At 42.4% G+C, this 23,739-nt stretch overlaps 1 protein-coding gene across 1 annotated transcript in view; it reads right to left on the bottom strand.

Annotated features, from left to right (window-relative positions):
- NUAK1 (NUAK family kinase 1) overlaps positions 1-19,239 on the bottom strand; it is a 72,838-nt gene extending 53,599 nt beyond the window's left edge. The window contains exon 1 of the mRNA XM_053254321.1: positions 18,618-19,239. Coding sequence (XP_053110296.1) covers positions 18,618-18,989 — 372 coding nt within the window. The 5' untranslated portion in view covers positions 18,990-19,239. The remainder of the gene's footprint in view (positions 1-18,617) is intronic.
- Between the last annotated feature and the right edge of the window lie 4,500 nt (positions 19,240-23,739).

The following is a 23,739-nucleotide window of genomic DNA, read 5'->3' as shown; positions in this document are numbered from 1 at the left end:
TTCCAGGTGAAATACAAAGTGCTGGTTATTAGCTTTAAAGCCCTGAACAGCTTGGGTCCAGGCTACCTTAGAGAGCGCCTTCTTTGGTATGATCCCCATCACTCATGCATCATTTTGAAGGCTGGGAGGATTCAGGGGGTTCTCCTTTAGTGGAGGAGATGAGGTAGACAGAGTTAAGGACAGTTCCATTGTCTGAACATATTTACTATTCAGATACTCCAAGCCAGATCATCTCCATGGTGATGCTGCCTCAGAGAGAATAATGCAGCAAAAGTCTAATTAATTATTTATAAGTGACCCAATCCCATTGTTTAGAAAAAATAATCAAGGAAGTTGCTGCAGTGTTTCACACCAAACAATCTGTGGGGCAATTTGTACCAAACAAGATCCTGTTATTAATACTGAAGTTGTTGGCTCTTGTTATTAACAGTGAAGTTTCCAAAGATGTGTTTTCTGTTATCCAGGGCCATTAGTTTCTGCAAAGAAGTAACAATGATAGGCCAGAAGAAGGCTATTTAGCCACCATGTACTTTTTAATTAGGCATATGGTCTTTAAAAAAAAAAATTGCAGCTCACTGCAGCGAATATATATAAACTGCAGCAGTCTACTTCCCTGTTCAGCTTCCCAATATGTCATATTAAAAAGATTTTGTTTCCTCAAACTGAAGCTGATTTATTGCTACTGCAACATTGCTTGTGAAAACAAACAAACAAACAAGATTTCACTCTCAGACAGGCCTGTATATAAAGCCTGTATAAGGTCTGTATATAGATGATAAATGCCAAAACAAAGTTTTATTTGCATAAGCAGACAGACCCTCTGCTTGTGCTAAGAAATAGGATGCTTCTGGAAGCAATTCAGTTTTGCATTGACAACAGTGGTGACTCAGCAACAGAAGAGGGATTAGAGTGAATAAGAGGACAGTTTTCATCATCTACACAGGCTCAAAAGCTAGTCAAGCAATCAAAGGATTTCTGCAGCACTTACATCAGCCAAAGGATGGGAGGTACATTTCCAACACCCTTCCTATCCTTTGCCCTCATCCTGGTGTGGTAACAGGATTTGTGTGCGTATTTCCTGAGCACTGCCACAAATGACATCCCTTCATTGTTTGGTATCTGCCATACTCTGCTATGCAAATAGAGCTTGGCACAGACACACACACACACAGACACACAAACTGCCCTCTTTTTCACTGCACATCCTCTTGCAAAAAGTTCCTGAACAGGCCATTTATATTTTAGTATGCAGAGAAAATTCCACTTCACCCTCTTAAATTCCAAGTGATCCTGGCAGTCTAGGCTACACCTAAGAGACTCTGCTCAGAAACAAAATGCATTAATTTAATTTTTTGTAAAGTATCCAACAACACTTCAAAGATGGGAACAGGTTCATTTTTAGGTTGCTAGTCGACCAATCTTTTGTATAAAATCTTAGTGCAGCTTTGAACATTACATTTTCCCTACATGGAGATGTTCACAATGTTGGGAAAATAAACCCAATTAGCCAGCCTTCAGGTTGCTATGACACTCAGAAGGAAGTTGGTTTAAATAAAAGTGTTTTTCATATAAGCAAATGTGATGGTGTGTATCTCAGACATTAAGCAACTCATTCCTCAAATACTAACTACTGGTCGAAATTCAAGACTCTCTGATTGCTTTATCCTAGTTTATAGCATAGGTTAAATGCCCCAGATCAACTCTTACATCCATCACCACAAATGTGTGCTATAATTAAGGCCAGCAACGGAAATATTCTCTCTCCCAAGAGAAGCAATGTTGTCAACTCCCTAGACTGTAGCAAAAAGCCTGTGTCATACTTAGGCCATGTTCTTACACTACTTGCTCTAGAGTATTTGGTCATACTTCAATAAGACTACTCTAGGGAAAGCAGCTGAAGAACTACATTTGTGTTTTCAGATCCTGAAACACTGTTACAGACAAGACCAAATTCCTGAAGCTTTATGGGAGCAGATAAAGTCAGTCATTCTACTGATTTTAGAAGTAAGTAATCCACATTTTAGCAGAGAAAACTGGAATTCAAGAGGCTCAGTATAAATGTAACTAGTGTGTGGTTTTATGCCAGCCTTGATTTGGAAAAGAAGGAAATGATTCATAACTCTGGGGCTGACATTATTAGTGGTAGTCCGAGGTCAAGCACAAGCTACATTTATTGGGCTGCATAAGACACTTTGTCATTTCTTCCTGAATTAAATCCATCCTTGCAATAAATCTGACATACACAGGTGTCCATTGTATTTCAACTGAAATAGTTTGAAATGTAAGAAAAAGTTTTAGGGAAAGCATCCTCATTCACAAGATTTAGTATCACACTAACAGTACAGCTGCTCTCCTCAATATTAGCCTGCTACGGAGGCTTCCACAGCAGAAAAAGGAAGAGGTATAAGGTCCTTGGTGCTGAAATTCTAAACATCATTTCTGTTTCATTACAGCAGATGGACTGCAGAGGTTGAACTGTTTATTTACTTTCAATAGTTATTTTACAGATGCTAAGGGTGGAAAGGACAAAGGGTGGAACTATACTGTCTCAGCAAACATGTGGTACCAACCTGGTGTTTGCCAAGATGACAGTGGCAGGACAAAGATGCTTAACCCCTCCCACACATGCTAATTCTATTCTGTAAACACCTTCTCATCCAGGCCATTATTCTCCCAACCGGGCTTACTTCCAGTTTCAGAGCTCAGTTGGGGGCAGGGGGAGGCCTGAAGGAGCATATGGAGGGAAGAATTGGCAATGAGGGAGACAGTTAAGCATCTCCTCACACACGTGCCCTACCAGCCCCTGTGTTAGCATTGGCGGGGGGGTGGGGGGAGAGAAAACACAAGGATGGGAACCCTGTGTTTCCTACCATCTAGTTCTATCCAAACACTGGCCAATATACACTTTAATGATGCATTGATGGAAGAACCAATAGTTTAACTCTAACAGTTTAAATAGAACCTATTGCTCTTATCAAACAATTGTCAGAACATCTAAAATTCTACTCCAATATGCAATCATTTGGGGGGAAAGCAGCTGGTGGGGGGAAGTATATAAATTTAGAGGAGCTTTAGGTAGAGAGAAAAAGAACAATTTTCAGAAAATCATAAAGTAGTTTTGTTTTTACCAAGCCTTATGAGTCAAAAGAAATCATCCTGTCCAACAAGCTGCATCTCTCAAAGAAATGCACATCTGGATGAAAATATTCCATTCAAGAGAGAGGTGGTTTCAGAAAGCTCACGACTGCAATGAAAATGAAAACTATTTTACAACTAAATATGAAGCTGTAATTCTGGTGTTTTATAGTAGATGTTGACCAATACCAAATATTATATCCTCTGAAAGGACAAAAGCTGCAATTATATTTAACTTGTAGCAAAATTGCTAAACAGATGTTTACTTTTGGCCATGTTCACTATGGCCAAATGCAATATCAAATTAGGATTCCAAAAAGTCGAGTAACTAACTTTCTTCCATCCAAGTAACAGATTTTTAAGACATTAAAAGCAATGGCTGACATTTCTTATCCCCCATTTCAAATGGGGGAGGGGGGACTAGTAATAGCTGCCTTCATCTTGCGTGCCTAATCTTCATGATTTAAACATTTGGAGCTATACAGTAAAGGAAGGCAGCTCACCATTACTGATCAGCTTTCAAATGCACAAGATACCATTTGCAGAAAAAAGAATGTTGGCTAGGTTTCCAATGCCAGTCCCTTGCCACACACAAGACTCTAAGCATATTCTAAGAAAATACTGACAAATCAGAGAGAAAATAAAAGTGAGAAAAAATAAAGTCTCAAGATCACAGTGTTCTATTTTGCACAGTTGCAACATATTTTCCCCAAAATGTTGAAAGATAATTTCCTGAGCAATTATAAGATCTGACCTTACCTACAATGAACTTAATCAAAAAGAAAGCAAAAATGAAACATTAAGAAATAAATATATAAAAGTGATAGATCTCTCTGTAACACAGACAAAATTCTACCCTGCTTTATTTCCCAAAGGGTGTTACAACATTAAGATTTCAAAGAACAGCAATAAAAAACCAAAAATAAACTAACAGAAATATACAATGAATTGGGAATATTGTGATAAGAGTTCTGAAGTAGCAGTGGACTGTACACTTCTGATTGCAGTGCAGGATTACATTTTTGAATGATCATCCATGTAAAAAACTTAGATGGAAGAAAACTAACACAGTAGCAGTGTTCCCTCTAAGGCGTGCGCATGTGTGCATGCTCAGAAGTTTTTTTTAATGTCTGCTCAATTAAATTTTAGATCCTGCTCAGGTTGAATCAAGAAGGTCCCACTCTGAATGCATGTGCCTTGATACTGCCGCCCAGAACAAAACTCATTCCACATACAGATGAAATAAATTAGAGAGAACACTGCACAGCAGTGAGGGGATTCACCTAGAAACTTTTTCCTTGATATTTTATTTATTCATTCATTCATTCATTCATTTAATTTCTATACCGCCCTTCCAAAAATGGCTCAGGGCGGTTTACACAGAGAAGTAATAAATAAATAATATGGATCCCTGTCCCCAACGGAAGTACTTTTTCACATGTGTGATCCACTTGTGGAACTCTCTGCCACAGGATGTGGTTTCAGCCAACAACCTGGATGGCTTTAAGAGGGGTTTGGATGACTTCATGGAGGAGAGGTCTATCAATGGCTACTAGTCGGAGGGCTGTGGGCCACCTCCAGCATCAAGGGCAGGGTGCCTTTGAGTACCAGTTGCAGGGGAGTAATGGCAGGAGAGAGGGCACGCCCTCAACTCCTGTCTGTGGCTTCCAGCGGCATCTGGTGGGCCACTGTGCGAAACAGGATGCTGGACTAGATGGGCCTTGGGCCTGATCCAGCAGGGCTGTTCTTATGTTCTATGTTCTTATGAAACATAAAATAGACACCAGCAACTGTCACTGGAGGTACAGTGCTGGAGGTGAATAGGGCCAGTTACTCTCCCCCTGCTAAATAAAGAAAATCACCACGTAAAAAGGAGCTTCTTTGCCAAGTTAGCAGGGGTTCTTTATACTCGTTCTTTACTTGTGGGGATTTTTTAATAGGTTGACGAATTCAAAAATTACATCCCCTACCTGCATCCTGAAATAGCACAACCAACTCTACCACCAGTATTTTGCCACCATATTCTATAGAGCCAGCGTGGTGCGGTAGTTTGGTTACCATGTTGGACCCTCAGTGATGTATTTTAGTTCTTATAGAGCTCTCTGAACAGTGTTCCCTCTAAGGTGTGGGCATGCGCGTGTGCTCTCACAGTTTTTGATGTCTACTCAGTTAATTTTAGATCCCACTCAGGTTGAATCAGGAAGGTTCCATTCTGAATGCACATACGCACACACTGCCTTGATACTGCCGCCCAGAACAAAACTCACTCCACACGGGGGGGGGGGAGGGAAGAGAGAGAGAACACTGTCTCTGAACTCTAAGGGCTCTGGCACAAGAGCCCACATGCAAGGCAACTGTGGGAGTTGCTCAAAGGCCCTGGTGCATCAAAGCATATGCACTTCATTAGTCAGGATGTCAGAGGTGAATTAGACAGGAGAATGGGACACATGTCTTTTGCAGCTTGTCACATGGCTAAGATCAACAGAATAGGGGGATACATATTCAAATACAGGCCTTTTTGCACATCCCCCAGCAACTCAAACTTCCCACTTCACCCTGCCAATGATCTACACACAGACTTGGATGTACTACCTTCCCCAGACTATAGAACCATTCCCTGCTCTGGCTACTCCAGCCAGAATTTCATTTCAGCAAATACCACAAATCATGTCATACTGTGTGTGGGACTATTTAAAAGTAGGGTTATGCAATGTGAACTGTTCACTGCATGGGAATGAGCCCGAGACTGCCCAAGTTGCTCTCTTTAGCATCTTTGTTTTTATTTAAATTAGCCTGAAAGAGGTGGCTATGCTGTTACTTTGGAACTTATATCCATTTTCCCTCTAAATCCAAGACCCCAGCTAAATGACAAAAATAATTTAATGCGAAGATCAACATTCTAGCAAAAGAATGGTTTCGATATTTTTTCCACATGAATTATCGGCGTTTTGTAGAAATAGTAAGCTGCTAGCTCAGCTAAAATGAAATGAAATGAAATGTTTAATGGAATTAGGACACAGTAAGTTATTTCCTTAGGCCCTGATAAACCATACGTTTTCATGAATTACCTTCTACATTCTTCTAACAAGAATACGCAGGAGTAGGGCAATAAATAATACTGAGGGCTTCCAATACAATAAATTAACTTGTAAAAACACTTTGTAAATCTTTTGACTGTGTCTGATAACCAAGTCTTAGCATCCCACTTTTATTTTCTTAACTACTGACTTCTTTCTACAGTGTGTTCTTTAATGTACATATCAGTTTAAAAGTGTGCCAGTGTTTGAATTAGCTTATATAACAAATGTCATGGCAGGTTTTGTTGGAATGTTAATAAGGCAAATTTGTGTGCACAATGAAACAAAGATGCTGATTCCTGTGCCAAACATTCATTTGATGGCAATACTTCAAATAAATTATTCCTTATAACAACTGAGCTGTCATATCCTACAACCACATCCCAAGCAACCACCCAGCTGGGCTCAATAAAGCTATTTTCCGATGTGCTGTATGCACATACAAACACCCATACTCCCCAGATGTTCTCTGTGTAAAACAATTGGTTTCAAATGCATAGCAAGTCTTTCCAAGAAGCCATTACATTTGTTTAATGGACTCATACAGTTCAGCTAAAATATCCTGGAGCAGACATCTGACTGCATTTCTGCTCTATGAGCCCCATCTGCAAAAAGCAGAAAGAGCACATGAGAATGCTTTACATGATTTATGTTGCCTTTATGATCAGCCAGTTCATAAAGCACAAGCTTTGCTCAGCAGACAATAACACAGACTGCTTTCAAGTGTGTCATTAAGCCCTTTTCTGTTTAAAGAAATACTTTCCATTGAAGCAAAGGGCCCAATTCTAAAGCAATGGGATCAGTGCAACTAGAAGCAGAGTTTGACTCAAAAGGCACCATCAAGAATGCAATTTCCTGCTTTCCTCTCCTGAGGATGTACAAGACAGATAAATCCATAATGTCTATGGTGGCACAGTCTTCTTTCCCTCAAAGGAATGCTGGAGGAAGGAAAGTTAAATTACATAATGAGTTATTACTGTTAATCTCATTTATCCTCACAACTCTGTGAGGTATGTAAGTTGTCTTATTTTACAACTGGGAAACTGAAATTTAGGGATAGCTGTTGGTCCCAATTCTAGCTGAGTTATATTTGAGTTCCTGCTCTATTGAGTTCCTGATCTCCTTGATCTATTAATAATGGATATGAAAATAATCTTTATTTGAATTCTATATACAATACTGATATATTTTAATGTGAAAAGATGATCCAAAAAACCCCTCACTGTTACTTAAGATACCTCTCTTAAGATAATTTGAGAAAATATGTTGTTTGCTAAAATGAAGAGAAATAAGAACACCTTAGATTATGGTCAAGAAAAATTGCCATTTAAAAGGTAAACTTTCTATGACTTGTCTGATATCATGCCATAATACTATGAATAAAAAGGACTCGATGAGGAAAAAACAATGGCTGACATCCAAACTAATGCCACACTGATGCTATAGCAGGATTATTTTCACCAATCTCCTTTTCACTCTGAAGTCCTCTATGCCTCCTGAAAATGTGCCCCTAGGGGTCATGCAATGCTCAGTGATATACTTTCAGAAGGCACAGTGGGCTTCAGATTCAGACCTTAAGATCTTTGGAGGCCCTGCTTCAAGTACTCCTGCCAAATGAGGCGAGGTGGGTAGCTAACTAGAGAGAGGGCCTTTTTGGTGGTCACACTCCATTTATGGAAAAGCCTCCCCAGTGAGGTTCGCCTGGCAGCATCACTTTTCTGATGGTGCCCTGAGTGACCTTTCTGTTCACTCCGGCTTTTTAAAATTGAATTTAAAAAACAACAGCATTTTAGGGTTTTTTTTAAAATGTTGTGATTTGATGTGTTTTTATTGGATGTTCAATGTTGTGTTGTGAGCTGCTCAGAGAACAATTTGTTATGGGGCAGCTAACAAATAAAGAAGAAGAAGATGATGATTAAGAATTGCTTATGTGTTTATAAGTTGCTTGGTGTTAGTGAATTAAAGCATGTACAGTACTTGGATTGATAGAAGTTGTTCTATAGGCATGTGCTGTAGAGTCAGTTGGAAGTAAACTGCTAAGAAAGAGACTGGCAGAAAGGGACTCAGATTAAAGGACAGGCAACTGTAACTGGTTGTGCTCTGGACTGTGTCTTTCTTGGAAAGGACCATTATTTGGTTTGGTTTGTTTTTCTTGTGAAATGAAAAATCCTCTTTATTTTAAAAATATTTGGACTTTCTCTGTTGGAGTAACACCCCATGTCTAAAGCATTCCTCTGATTTCAAGGGCAATAGATATTAGAGAAGAGGACTATTGAAAATACTGTAAATGGTGGCAGCGCATACAGGAACTATCACAGCTGGCTAGCTTTTTGCTATCATAATAGAGCCATCTAATATTTTTACCACATTGCTGTAGATCCAAATGTCTCCCTTACAAGTATCTTAAATATATTTGTGGTCAGGTAACAATATGGTATTTTAGATGGCATATTTACAGGCTATGTTTCACCCTGGTATGCAATTATTTAAGGCCCCAGGAGGAAGCATGCAGCTAACACACATGTTTCACACGTGTGTGAGTATTCTCCTTCCTGTTAGTTTTTCTTTTTGGCAAAAAAGTGTTCGACAGTGAACAACAAACCACAAAACAGAATTGCTGAGGTGATGATGAGATAATTCTATATTTCAAGAATTACAGAATGAATTCAGTTCTAAGACTAAATGTTTTGCTCATCCAAGGTTTTTCCCCCCTTTGACAGGATATAATTAAAATCCATTTTGAAATAAAAAGGAACTATGTATGGAAACCATGCTGCAAAGCAGTACTGGGCAAGCTCACCAATAGTTCTTTTTTATTACACTTGTATCCCATTTTTCTTCCACTTTGGAAATCAAGGTGGCACATGTGGGGTTCTGAGCCACTCTCCCCCACCCAGGCATTTGCCAGACCCAGACCCGCTTCGTTTAATATGCATTATAATGTGCTTTTAAAAAGTATATTCAAAATGCATTAAATTTGGGTTTTCTCTCAGGGTTCTTACCTAAATGATGTACTGGCAGTGTTACCAATACATGTGGTAATGATGTATTGGGTATGTTTTCTCTCAGGGTTCTAATCTAAATGATGTATTGCTCCCAATTGGAAACAAGTCTCCTGACACTAGTACAGGAACTGGTGAAGCAATTTCCACTGGAACCAAAGCACTCACTCCTGTATGCTGCTGTTCATACAGCACTATCGTAAAGGCAAAGGCAAAAAAGCACATAAATGTAGTTGCCAAATGAACTGTTCTGAACTGATATAAAAACACACCTTTATGCCATTATTCCAACCAGCTAATGGCATTAAGGCAACAGCCCAGGGGCTGTAAAAGCCAAAGCTGCCACTTCCTCCCAAAGCTAGGCCACTGTATTTCCTTGGGTGCAAAAAGTGTCCAAAAAGGGCAACAAAAGCACACAGCAGCTCTTTCAACCTAGTGGCCCCTGATCTGTGGCTCCTGACTTCTGGATCAGTGGCCGCTGATCCAGATCAGGATTGGAGGGGGAGGGGAGGGGATTTAACATTTCTCCCCTACTGTGATCCCAATCTGGATTCTGCACCCCACTTGCAGCTAACTTCCCTGAATGCCTGCCTGGAGGCAGTTTGTGCCAAAAATATTGTGCCAAAGGAACTCTGCACTACTCAAACTTGGGGGGGGGGGGAAGAATCTAAATTGCTCTGCAGTTGAGACAATTTAAACCTGATCTACATACAACTGCCAAGATATAGACATTAAGAGTCAAATAAAACGTATTTAAAATGTATTTGTTTCGCCTGGCCTTCCAGGGTTTTTAAAATTTTAACATGATTTTGGGGCTTTTAATTATTGTAAATCGTTTAATTGCTGTTTTAAAATGTTTTTAAATTGTTAATTGCTATACTGTTTTTAATTTGTTTTAGCTTTTTATTGTTTTATTGGTTTGTTTTAATTGTAAACCGCCCTGAGCCATTTTGGAAGGGCGGTATATAAATCAAATAAATAAATAAATAAATAATGCATGAACCAAAACCTGCCCACAATGACTATTTTTCAGATCTTGACACCGCACCCTCTGATTCGATTCTCATTGCTATTCCAATTTCCTCTTCAAATACAAGCCCCTATTTCCTAAGCAGGAATCCGATTTGATGAATATGTATGAATAGCCTAAAGCTGAACAAGGGATCCCTGCCTTTGTGATAGATGAAAACATGAAATATTAAGCTGAAAATCAGATCAATCAAATTACTCCTTCTGAGTAATGAGGCACCCTTTAAAGTGGTGATTCTCTTATACAGTATTTAGCAGGAGGAGAGCAACTGGCCCCATTCACACACACACACACACACACACACACACCCAGCACAGTGTTCCACAGTTCCACTAGTGGCTGTTACTGGTTCCTACCTTGCGTTCCTTTTAGATGGTGAGCTCTTCTGTGACAGGGAAACATTAGCAGTACATAAATATTCACAGTACAGAATAACAGTAACTTTTTAAGAGAAAGTGTTTGCTCAAATATGAAATGGTCATGTAGTCATACTCAATCTGCAACCATGAAATTATGGAATAAAGTGCCTATATTTTGCAAATTGATCTTATCTTCAGTTGGCTGTCTAAGCAGATACCACAATATTCCAATCCTATCAAGAACGTTTCCTATTGCTGCCATTTCTACACCCCCCCCCCAATAAAATGTAACCAGTCACAAACACATGGTACTATATTCTTCTCCTACATAAATATAAGAACAATGCCTGAATAATCACATGTGTACTAGATTTAGGGCTTGTCCTGAATCTTGGGCCAGCAAAACTTTGAAAAGTTAGTATCGTGCCAGACATCAGAGCTAGTAGCAGTGCTCATCCTGTGGATGGCTGAGATATCACAAATATTAATAAATTTAACAGAGAATTGGTTCATTTGTACATAAGCTGGTTGCTTTAAATATATACTTTACTACAATTTGAACATCAAATAATCGTTTACAGCCGCATGGAGGCATTTCCTCCCATTTTAAACTATAGCTAAAGGTTACTGAAGGGTCTCTATATGTATTAAACATCTGGAATTTTTGGTATGGATCCAAGATATTTGATCAGCATGGGCAACCACTAATATCTCACCCAGCCCCCTAGTGTTCAGTGTCTGGGATCTCCTAGTTTATACAATGTACAGTGTTGTCTGTGCAGACATGTTGATAAATATGTGCTGTTTAAAAGCAGATACTTCACAAACCATAACTTACAGATGCTCGAGGCTTTCATGTGGTCAAGACAAATGAGAATCCTATGCCTGACTGAGCAGACTGAGTTCAGGAAACAACAGCAGGACAACACAAATGAAAATCTGGATACACTTGTGGGTAAAATGAACTGGCCATCAAATATTATGCAGATACACTTATCACACTTTGCAGTTCTTTCCACAATAACTCAATACCTAGCAACAGACCAGGATTTTCTTTAATTGTCATAACAAATATACAGAGTATCAACATCTGTTAAAAGGGTCAGTTAAGAGTGGCATTTGTTATATATAATGTATCATTACAAAGAATCTGTGACTAGAATTCGGAATCTGTGACTAGAATTCTGTGAAGAATCAACAATCTTGAGAAGGAACTGCTTGTTCCAAACAGCTTTATCCAACATGTATGATACCAAAATGCAATTTTATATATGCTTTCAGATATAATTTTCTCCATATGTCATACATAACATCCCAATCTTGAATTTAATGACATAAAAACCCACACGCATGGCTCAACACAAAGTACTTTAATGTTATATATCCCTTCTGTTACGATTTTTCTCAAATGATGTTTTGAAGCTGTTAGCAATAACACATTATAATGCAATAATACTTTTGGTCTAGAGCAACTTGGCAAACAATGAACTGGATTCCACTGTGGATTTCACCTCAGGCAGCCAAACTTTGGTCAACACTCCCAATCTTAAGAACCACAAACTGAAGTCCAAATACCACACACCAGATATGTACCCCCTCTATACACAAACTCACAGGTTCACAACTAACTTATCCACCATAGGTCCCACAGAGATGACAAACCAAAGATCTATACTGTCATGCCCAATCGCCTTCACACATGCCCTGACCCACACCTCTGACCACAAACTGAGCTTCCCAGACTATTTGATTTCAGCTTGCCCCCGACCCCCAATCCTCAGTTTGGTACAAAACAACTCATAAGCTTTATGGAGCTTGTAATCATTCCTTTCTCCTTCCACCTGTATTTCCAAAGCTCCCCCTTATTTGTGCCGGTGGCTCTTCCTCCCCGTCTCCACACAGTCACCCACTCTTTACAACACTCAGCCTCCTAGCACAGCTTCTTCAACAGCTTCTTCCCCCAGATCCACCTTCCTTAGCTAACTAATTCTTCCCCATCTTCCGAAACCATCCAAAGGGATCCTTTGCATTGGCGTTAGACAGCAACTGTTGCAAAGAATTAGATGGATCCCATTTTAAGGACAACATGCAAAGTATCCCTTGCCATTTTTCCTGCTTCTTTCTGTCCCAGTCTCCTGGATGACTAGTAGTGCATACTTAACTTCCATCTCTTGACTACTGCACTCAGTTCATGGGTCAAGGCTTGGTCCTCATTCCTTAATCTTATCCCTAGGGCAGCCAAGCATTTTTCCACATGCATTCTCATCAGCATAGTTATGGAGAGATGTGTGCAGACACTAGAATATTCTGTGAAACTGGGATAATGTGAATTCCTTAGAGGACTGCTTGACTTTGCTAGCATGTAGTCAAAACTCAAGTATATTCAGCATTACTTTTGAGTTTTGCAGGACCAAAAAATGAGGATAATTTCCAAAGTGCAGCTCTTTCATCACACTTAGTTCCTAAGGGCTTAGTCAGAATGGAAAATTAAGTTGTAATTTGCTATCACTATTCCTGTTACTTGAAACAATTCCAGTTAAAACAGTATTGTATGAACATGTATTTATTATATTTTCTAAGGACAATATGACTTATTGCAATTCTACTTCCAACAGTTGTGTTTAATTTCAAGTGCTAAAAAATGTGTAGTGTTTGGATTCCCAATATTTATCTGTTGGTATGTCTTGAAAGAAACTGTTCAACTTGACTTTTTCATATACAAAAGTTGTATTAGTGTTGTTTAAATTTAGGGACAGGCATATGTCCTTGGTGTCCTATCCAGTTCTATGCACACATACAGCCTCAAATGAATAAAATACAGAGGTGTGAGCTCTCAAAATACACCAGGCAAAAGGCCAGGGAATTCTCCACACAGCAGGCTTTACTGTGAATTTTCTGGGAGGCTTTATTGCAAACTCAAAGTTATCCCAAAAACTCAATGCAAAAGGTGGATCTTTTTGAATCCCAGATATAAATCGGGTTGCATTCTAATATGCAGTGAAAACCCAAATTGTGTGTGAATTGCTCCCCAATAGCTCGCAAGGACTTTGGGGTAAATATGCCCAATATGTGAACACACACCCTCCATTTCAGATGAGATGCAAGCTAAAGGGCTTTAAAAGCCCTGTGTGAAAAACTTCCTCATAGGGAGAGTAAGAAAATTTCTTTTAAAGGAAACAAGAAAAGTTCCCATTACCCTAGCGGAGGGGGGGGATTCAGATGACGAATGCCTAATATAGAGGTGACTGATTGCATTGCTAATAGGTTAAGAACTCAGGAAAGAGAAACATAGGCCCACCTAAGAGCAAGTCCTTTGTAACAGCAGCATGATTTTCCAGAAATGAACTAGGCTCTTCACTACTATACATCTCTGTTCCTCACTGCAATACCTTCATAAGGCTGAGCCCCTTTCTATTTGTGTTAGCGTAACATGTACTAGGGATGTGCATGGAACCGCAGTGGGGCAGTTCAAAGGCGGTGGGGGTGCCACTTTAAGGGCGGGGGAGGGTGCACTTATCCCTCCCGCCACTTTCCTCCTGCCGCTTTCCCCCTGCCGGCACTCGTTGCCGTTAAAAGCCTTTGGGGCAGCAGTGTACCTCCCTGCTGCTGCCCCTTCCCCCTGCTCGGCCAGAAGCACCGGGTGCGCGTGCACCTGTCACGTGTGCACATCAGGCGGGTGTGCGCACACACACCCAGTACTTCCAGCCACTTCCGGCCAAGGAAGGGGAAGGGGCGCAGGGAGGTACGCTGCTGCCCCGAAGGCTTTTAACAGCAATGAGCGTCAGCGGGGGGGGGAAGCAGCAGGAGGGGTAAGTGGACCCTCCCCTGCCCTTAAAGCAGCACCCCCCCCCCGGGCCTTGAACTTCGAAACACCACCACCACCCCCAGTGTTCGAACCTTTTCGGAAGCCCGTAAAAGGGCCTCTGAACAGGTTTGTGCACATCCCTAACATGTACAACATCAGCCTATTTCTTCAGTCTATCTTGTGGTGGCAAGCATTAATTGTCCTCTTTGCTAAACAGGGTCCACCCTGATTTGCACTGGAATGAGAGACTGTGTGTGACTACATGTGAATGGGGCTACCCTGGGAAGAGAATCTGCATGCTTGCATGCAGAAAGTTCCAAGTTCCCTCCTGGCATCTCCAAAATAGGGCTGAAAGAGACTCCTGCCTGTAACCTTGGAGAAGCCGCTGCCAGTCTGGGTAGACAATACCAAGTCGGACCAATAGTCTGACTAGGTATAAAGCAGCTTCCTATGTTTCTACATAATAGCATGCTGCAGTTTCCAAGCATGCACACTTCCAGTTCTTCCTTTATTTATATACTTCATGTGCTTCTCATGAAAACATTTGGCTGCTGCTGATTAACTCTTCCATAAGCTTAATTACAGCTATGGATTCTGGGACTAAAAGTAAGTCAAGACAGATTGCAGTATATGAATAAAGTTTTGTTTGACTACATCTGAGCAAATGGAGCAGATTTTTTCAGTGTACAGGCTACTTTGCAGACTTCCTGTGTTATCTGTGTTACCAAATGAATGTTTAGAAAGCTGGCTGCCCCAGTATATGGTAGATGTGCAGCTGTACTTCATGAAGTACACAACCCAGTTTCTAGCTGCTGTATTATTAAGTAAACAAGTATAAATAATAAGTTGTTGCCAGCAACAAACTAAATATAACATATCTATAATCCATCTCACAGTTTCATAGCCAACACAAAAGCTAGGGCTGGAAAAGCATTTGATTTCTAGAAGCCACCATCAAACATTTAGGCACCAGCCATTTACAGAATTCAGATAATATATAATCTTTAGGAGCCTGTGTGATGAGGCATTTGAGATTTTCTAGCCCTGATATGACATATACTGAAGAGAAACACAGAAAAACTCAGACGTGTATCTAACTATATTCAATAGGGCTCACTCCCAACTAAGACTACATGCTTAAACACACACATTATTTGTGACTAGGCTCAAAATCCTCTAAAGACAATGCAAATTTCACAGCTGGTTTCAATTAAAATAAGCTCACATCATTAAAACATCATCATTCTTTTATTTATATAGATTTATTATTAGCATGATTCCACTGGCAGTAGTGGAAATCCTTCAGATTTATACCAGTTTGAGGTCATAATTAACCTGTCAATCCTGTAAATTTCCATTTTAACAATATCTACTATAGAAGCTAGAGAAAAATTCAAAGCCTCACATTGTATTAGGCTCGGTCTAAGCAGTCAAGAATGCCTAGCAATATGCTGCATACCTAATTTGCATCTCATTAATATAAACATTAAAGCAAAAATATATTAGGGCAGATATTTGGGGCTATTCAATATGTTTCCAAGATTTTCAGGTTTGTAAGCTGTTGCCATCTGGCTGCAAATATTTACATGCTGTTGTGTAGGAAAATATTAGCTAACCTAGTAATATGACAGCAAGCAAGTGACATAGGTGGGAGTGTGACCTTGGGATTTCTAATACTTAGCTTCTCTTTATTTGACGATTTGCTGTGAAGTCATGATAGGAATGATGCCTGTCACAGTGCTCTGAGAACCCCCTCTGCTGGCATAGCCTAGTACACAGTCTATTCAAACTTTTTTAATGATGCCATAAATGCTGATGACTAAGGGGAAGAGAAGCAGAGCAAAGGAAAGCAAAACCAAAAGCTGAATAAACTCCCTGTGCTTCTGCTGGCCCAGATGCTATTCACATTCTTTCCTTGTGTGTGAAATGGCCCGCGTGAAAAATTAAAGTTCTGCATTTATGTTCTCCATCTATGTGGTCGCTAAGAGTCGACACTGACTTGACGGCACTTAATCAATTTTAAAGACTAGGAGAAAAGAGACAAGTTTTTAAGAAGTCAAAGTACATCTGGCATAGAGTTACAGCAACCAATTCTTGTTCCTTGCAGCAGATAATATATAGATATTTTTGTGCTTTCAGAGGTGAGACTTCAGACAAAAGCATGCTGCCATATGTAATATACATGAACACCACCCCCTGCATGGCCCTGGCCCATGCTTTTACAATGTAAAATAAATGTCAGTATTTATCCCAAAATCCAATAGACAGATATGAACACCATTACTACTATATTCAGGGGTCTGCTACTCTAGTTTCCTCTGCTTTGCCTGTTGAACCGGAAAAAAATGAAGTTATAAAGTCACATCTCAGCCCTTTATTTCAAAATAAATGTAAGAAGATCAAGAGAATATTTTAAAAATAAAAACAACAATAGTTATGTAGTATAAATGAAATGAGAACACAACAATATAATCTGGAAACAATATGATAGTAAAATTTTGATCTATAATGTAACCTACAAGTGTTGTTAGTTTGAAATGAATATAGGAACATAGGAAGCTGCCATATATCAAGTCAGACCATTGGTCTATCTAGCTCAGTATTGTCTTCACAGACTGGCAGTGGCTTCTCCAAGGTTGCAGGCAGGAATCTTTCTCAGCCCTATCATGGAGAAGCCAGGGAGGGAACGTGGAACCTAGATGCTCTTCCCATATAATATGGCACAATCCAGGCAGAGCACTTTAGAAAGTCACTCAGTTGGAGAGAGCATGTACGGTTGTCTCAGTTGTCTATTTAACTATCCTCTTAATGATTTAATAAAATGAAAACACACATAACACAATCTTAAGACTTATCTGCATACAAAGGACTTGCAAATATAAGTTTTATATTGCACTGGGGCTTTTTTTTACATTGCTAAATCATACTATTGGAAAGTTTAAGTTCTTGAATGTTCATAAGTAGATGGATCTGCCAAGCACATAAGCACACTACACATAGACAGGGCACATTCTTCATTTTCTTTCTTTTGTTTTGGGAAGGGAGTTATTTGTTTGCGTCAATATTTTTAAGCAGTAGGAAAAAACAATAATAAACAACAATGAATGAGTCACAAGCCCTCCTTTTGTACCAAACCTAGTGCAAATCAATTAATCTACTTCAAACAAAAATGTATGCTTGGAGCACTTCAGAAAACCATCTGTATATGCATAACTGATTCAGGTGCAGAACACTGTGCTCTGAATCTGAATGTTAAGCATAGTCAGATGTTTTTAATAAAATGCTGCTAATCAATATTCATTGCAAAATGTACATCTCTAGCTTATTACATAAGCATGCCATGCATGTGCCTGAGTTTTCCTGTGCTGCTCAAGAGTTCTGGGACAAAAGAACTACACTGCTGGACTGAAGAAATGGTTCAACATCAGGCTGCTCTGTTCAGACTGTTAGCCAGCAGACGCGGATGAGCCAAGTGGACTCTCAGACTCACTGAGGCAGAACAGCAGCAGCATCAATATGTTTGTTTATAGGGGTCAGCAAGGTTCACATTGTAAAAACCAGCAACAAGTTGTTGCTCTTTTTACAGTTCCCTAACTTGAAGACTATCTTCTGTTTAGCTTACTAAAGAATAAGATATCTTCTAGGAAATGTTTATTTGCTCTTTCCTAACAAACAGCAAACAGTCTAATAGCTGTGGGGTGGTGATGGAAAGGGTGCCAATTTAAAATTTTAAAAAACTAATCTCCTAACACCAAGCAGCATTTTGCATAAGATATACACATCTGAATTCTATTAAAAAAAAAAAAAAACAGTTGGGGTTGGGTTTTTTTTTGGGGGGGGGCTACAACTCAGGGTTCAGATACCTTGAGGGAATTCAGATCAGATGCAGGTCTGAACTTCACAAACAGATCGCAACAGACTCCTGGGTCCCAGAAAGAAAAGACAACAACAACAACAACAAGTGGGCGGGGGGGGAGAATGGGGAGAGAATAGAAAACAAGCCTCAGTGGGCAAGCAGAAGGCCAGGGATTTGGAAACAAAAGGCGAACGTTGAGATATTTTTAGCCTTGGAGAAGAGGGAAATTGAGCTTTGAGGTTTGGACATGCCATTAAGGGGACGCGCTACGGAAGGAGTGTAATGGTTAGAAGATTGACTAATGCAAGCTGTCATCTGGAGCATCTCCCGCAGCAGCACTTCCAAGTCCTTACCACTCTGCCTGAAAACCGCTCGATGGCCCTCTTGACTTTGCCATAGGTACCCTTGCCCAGAGTTTCCTGCAGCTCATAGCGATGCTTCAGGTTGTGCTTGTGGTGGTGCCGCTTGACCCCTTGCTGCTGCTTCTTCAGCTCCTGGGCTGTCGTGCTGCCGACAGCGGCAGAGGCAGCTGCGCTTCCCTCCCAGGCTGGAGCCTCCCTCGTGGGGGGATCTTCCATGGCTCCTGCCTCTCGCTTGCTGCCTGGCGCTGCTTCACCTAGCTCGGGGCTGTTATTAGGAGCGGCTGCTGCTGCCGCCGCCGCCAGGCAGCCTTGCCGAGGGGCTTCTGCTGCGCTGCGGCCGCCATCCAGCTCAGCCCCATCCATCTCCTGCTCGGCCAGAGTGTGTGCGCCGGGGAGTCACTTCTGGCAGCGCGGGAGGAGCCTCGGGGGCCCTCCTCCCTTCAGGCGTGCACCACCGCCAGGGCCAGCCCCAAACCCATCATCGGGGCGGGAAACCGGCGGGCGGAGAGGGGGAGCGAGGCGGAGGGCGGCGCTGCCCCTCCCCTCTCCTCACCCCCGCTGCGGCTACTAAAATACATTTGGCGATTAGGGAGGCGGGAATTTGCAGAAGGCGAGGTGACGTGTCCCAGAGAGAGGAGTCCTGCCGAGACGGGGCGCAGAGGGAAGCCCCCTTCCTCTTCCTCCTCCCTTCTTGCTCGCTCTCTCCTCGTTCCTTCCCGCCTGCTGGTGTGTCGGCGGCCAACCCTCCTCCTCTTCCTCCTTCCCCGCTTTTGTGCAGCCGCCGCCTCGCCAGAGAGGGCTGGGGAACTGAGCCCGAAGCTGCCTGCCCGTGCCCAGCCCGCCCCAGTCAAGGATGGCCGGCGTTTAAAGCCCGCTTCCTCCCCCTCCGCCGCCGCCCTTCATGTCTCTTCTTTCTTCTTCTTCTTCTTCTTTTCTTTCACTGGGCTATTACATCTGTCCGGCGGCGCGGGGCTCACAGCGCGGCGGCGGCACGAAGCGTCGCAGAGCCGCCTCTTCTTCATGTTCCTGTCAGCGAGGCCGCCGCCCTTGGACTTGGCCATGCGAGAAGCCCCGACTGGCTCGCCCCGCCGCCGCCTTAGCGGGTCCCATCATGCCCTCTTCGGCCAGCCCTCCTCTCTTGCGGGGAGGGGGAGCTACTAGGCTCGTCTTCGCTCTCCGTCTCGGGGCTGGCGGGGGGGGGGGGAGAGGCTTCCCTGCGGGTCCGCCAGGGAGCCGCCCCGTCGCTCCTCCCGCCCGCGCGCCTCGCCGTAGCTTAGAAACTGGGCGGGCTCTCCCACGGCCGCCGCTGCCGTTCGTGGGCGAGAAAAGCGTGGGGGGGGGGGCCTCTCGGGGATAAAGGTGCCAGATGGTTCTTCTTCCACACGGCAGCGGTGGGTGGACGCGAGGCTCCATCGGCCATTCATGGCCCTCCTGGCCTTCATAACTGGCTGGCTTCCCTGCACAGTGAGGAACAATCGGAGGGGTTGTGTGCAAATGTCTTGTGGGTGTTTGTTTCTTACCCCTTCCCCCGCCAGCGCTGAATGATCCATGATTTTTAAGGTTTGTGTGAACAAGGATGTAAGCCGTGACTGGATGGGAAGTTTTTTGGAGGACTCTGTCCCCCGCCAAAAAAATTATAAAAAAATCACGAGAATATATGTGCAGCAGGTCTGACTTTGATCCTCATTCTATGGGATGGAATTGACCTGGAATGTCAGAACTAGTGCGGGAGATCTTTCCAGCAAATGTGCCAGCCACAAGCAAAACCTAAATAGATGTTAGGGCCTCCCTAAGTGTACACTGCACAATGTACATGAAATCCCATCCAACCATACCAAGGGGATGCTTTTCCTCTAGCCTACAGCACCAGGCAGCATAAAATCGTGGGACTTGGTAAGAGCTGGAAGGTGCTGGTTGTAACAATAACTTAAAAATCAAACTGGATCCCCAAGCCAGTGGGATGTGTTAGAGACACTGGAGAACAATATTTTAGCACTGAAATGTTAGAGACACTGGAGAACAATATTTTAGCACTGAAATATTTTCAGTATTACACTTTTAAAATCCCTTCAAGGGCAAAAATGGGACAGCTGGAACGGTTTGAAAAAGCCCAGAATGGTCCACTAACACTCAAATTGCATCCACAAAACAGGTGTGTGCTGCAGACACCAATATTGTGGCAGTACTGAGATAATTGCAGTATTACAGATCTATTAGCCCCTTCCATGCAAAACATGGGCTGCAACGGTGCAAATGTCTGGAACGGCGCCGAAACTGTCCGACTGCATCCCAAAAATAATGGAATCAGCTACAGAGACTGAAGAAGAATATTACAGCATCAAAATATATACAATTTTGCACTTTTATGAAAAACTTCAGTGCCAAAAATGGGTGAACAGCAGAATTGACTGGAACAGCCCCCGAAATGCCAAGCTGCATCCCAATAACAGTTCAATGGGCTGCAGACACTGGAGAATAATATTGCAGCACTGAAATATATCTTGCACTCTTATGAAGCCCTTCAGTTTCCAAAATAGACCAGAACAGCAAAACAGCCTGGAATGGCCACCAAACTGTCAAGCTGCATCCCCAAAACTTTGGAATGGCATGCAGACCCTGGAGAAGAATATTGTAGGACTGAAATATTTCCAGTCTTGCACTTATATTTTCATTTATTTATTACATTTATAAACCACCCCATCCAGAGTACAACAACTTTTTAAAAGACATAGAAACACACAATTCAAAACAGTGCTAAAAACAATATAAAAACAATTCAAAAACAAAACCATTTAAAACCAATTAAAATACTTAAAAAAAAAAAAAAAAAACCAACACCACGTTACAAGCCTTGGAAGGCCAGGCCAAACAAATAAGTTTTTAGGGCTCTCTTAAAGGCCAACAGCGAGCCTAAAGTGTCTAAATCTGCCGGGAGTGCATTCTGTAGACCAGGGGCGTAGTAAGGATGGAGTGGGCCCAGAGACAAGATTTTAAAATGGGCCCCCTGCTGATATACACACACAAACACACTTCACAATATATAGTGCACTCACACTCACATCCCCATTATGAATACGGTGAATACTTAGTTCACATTGAATTGAGTTTCTTTTACTCTCTGCTCCTGCCGATCTCCAAGAGACACAACATAATTCATAGGGGGTGCAACATGGGTGGGGGGGAGTCATGTGATGTGCCTCTGGGGGGCCCCTCGACGCAGTGGGGCCCCAAGACGACTGCCTCCCCTTGCCTAATGGTAGTTACGCCCCTGCTGTAGACCAGGATCAGCTACAGAAAAGGCCCAGTTCCAAGTTGCCACCAGACATACCCGGTGGTAACTGGGGACAGAAATCCTCAGATGACCTCAACGAGTGATGGGGATCATACCGAAGAAGGCACTCTCTAAGGTAGCCTGGACCCAAGCTGTTCAGGGCTTTAAAGCTAATAACCAGCACTTTGTATTTCACCTGGAAACATATCGGCAGCCAGTGCAGCTGTTTTAAGACAGGCATAATATGGTCTCTCCAGGTTACCCCAGAGACCAATCTTGCTGCCGCATTTTGAACTAACTGAAGTTTCCGAACTACGTACAAAGGTAGCCCCAAGTAGAGCGCATTGCAATAGTTGAACCTGGAGGTTACCAGCTGATGCACCACTGTTTTGAGAGCATTCTCTTCAAGGAATGGACGCAGCCGTTGAATCAACCGAAGGTGACAGAAAGCGCTCCTGGCCATATCCTCCACCTGAGATACCAGGGTGAGGCCTGGATTGAAGAGCATTCCCAAGCTGTGTACCTGTTCCTTCTAGGAGAGTGTATCCCCATCCAGCACAGGAAGATCTAACTCATCCCTTAAATTCTGATCCCCCACAATGAGCACCTCCATCTTGCTTGGATTCAGCTTCAATTTGTTATCCCTCATCCAGCCCCTTACTGCCTGTAGGCAGGCATTTAGGGAGTGAAGGCAATTTCCTGACGATCATGATGATAAGGAGAAATATATTTAGGTGTCATCAGCATACTGATAACACCCTGCACCAAATCTCCTGATGTCCTCACCCAGCATTGGTGACAGAATGGAGCCCTGAGCCCCATTTTAAAGAGGAACTGTCACCAAGCTCCAACATCTGGAATCTGCCTGAGAAATGGGAGCGGAACCACTGCAAAGCAGTGATTCCTATCCCCAGTTCCCCCAGGAGATCCAGAAGGATACCATGGCCGATGGTATCGAACGCCGTCGAGAGATCCAAAAGAACCAACAGAGTTACACTCCCTCTGTCGCTTCCCTAGTAAAGGTCATTCTTCAGGCTGACCAAGGCAGACACAACCCCATAGCCGCTCTAAAGCCAGTTTGAAATGGGTTTAGATAATTGGTTTCCTCCAAAACTGCCTGGAGCTGGTTAGCCATCACTCTCTCAATCACCTTGCCCTACCATGGGAGGTTGGAGACCGGCCTGTAACTATCCATCACTGAGGGATCTAGGGAAGGCTTCTTAAGAAGTGGTCTAATCATTGCCTCCTTCAAATAACGAGGCATCCTAACCTCCCTCAGCGATGAGTTAATGATATTAACTATGCCATCCCCAACAATCTCCAAAGACAGAAGCAGCCAAGTTGGGCAAGGATCCAGAGAACAAGTAGTAGGCCATACCGCTCCAATCAGCTTGTCCATGTCATAAGGCATCACAGATTGAAACTGATCCAGGGGTGTAGCTATAATTGAATGAAAGTGTTCAAAGAACACGGGCCCCCAGCTCCTGAGGGCCCTCCAGCTCCATCCATCCCTATTTTCTTCATTGTCTCCCTCACTCTGGGGGGCCGCCTGAGAGAGGGATGAACACAGGCCCCCTCTCCCCTAGCTATGCCCCTGAACTGATCCGATCTAATACTGCAAGAGGGATTGCTGGACACCACCTTAATAGACTCTGCAGAAACAGTGGAATCCAAGTCGGCCCGAATACAGGAGATTTTGTCCGCAAAGAACCCATTAAAAGCATCACAGCAGAACAAATTCCCCGGGGATTGGTTTGAATTGGAAGGAGCCTGAATCAAACTCTTCACAACCTGAGACAGCTCTGCCGGATGTGAACCCGCAGAAGAAATGCACGCAGACCA

This window comes from Hemicordylus capensis, chromosome 5, assembly GCF_027244095.1.
Source record: "Hemicordylus capensis ecotype Gifberg chromosome 5, rHemCap1.1.pri, whole genome shotgun sequence".
NCBI classification, from domain to species: domain Eukaryota; kingdom Metazoa; phylum Chordata; class Lepidosauria; order Squamata; family Cordylidae; genus Hemicordylus; species Hemicordylus capensis.
Note: the sequence above shows the minus strand (reverse complement) of the source record. Positions and strands in the feature narration are given on the sequence as shown.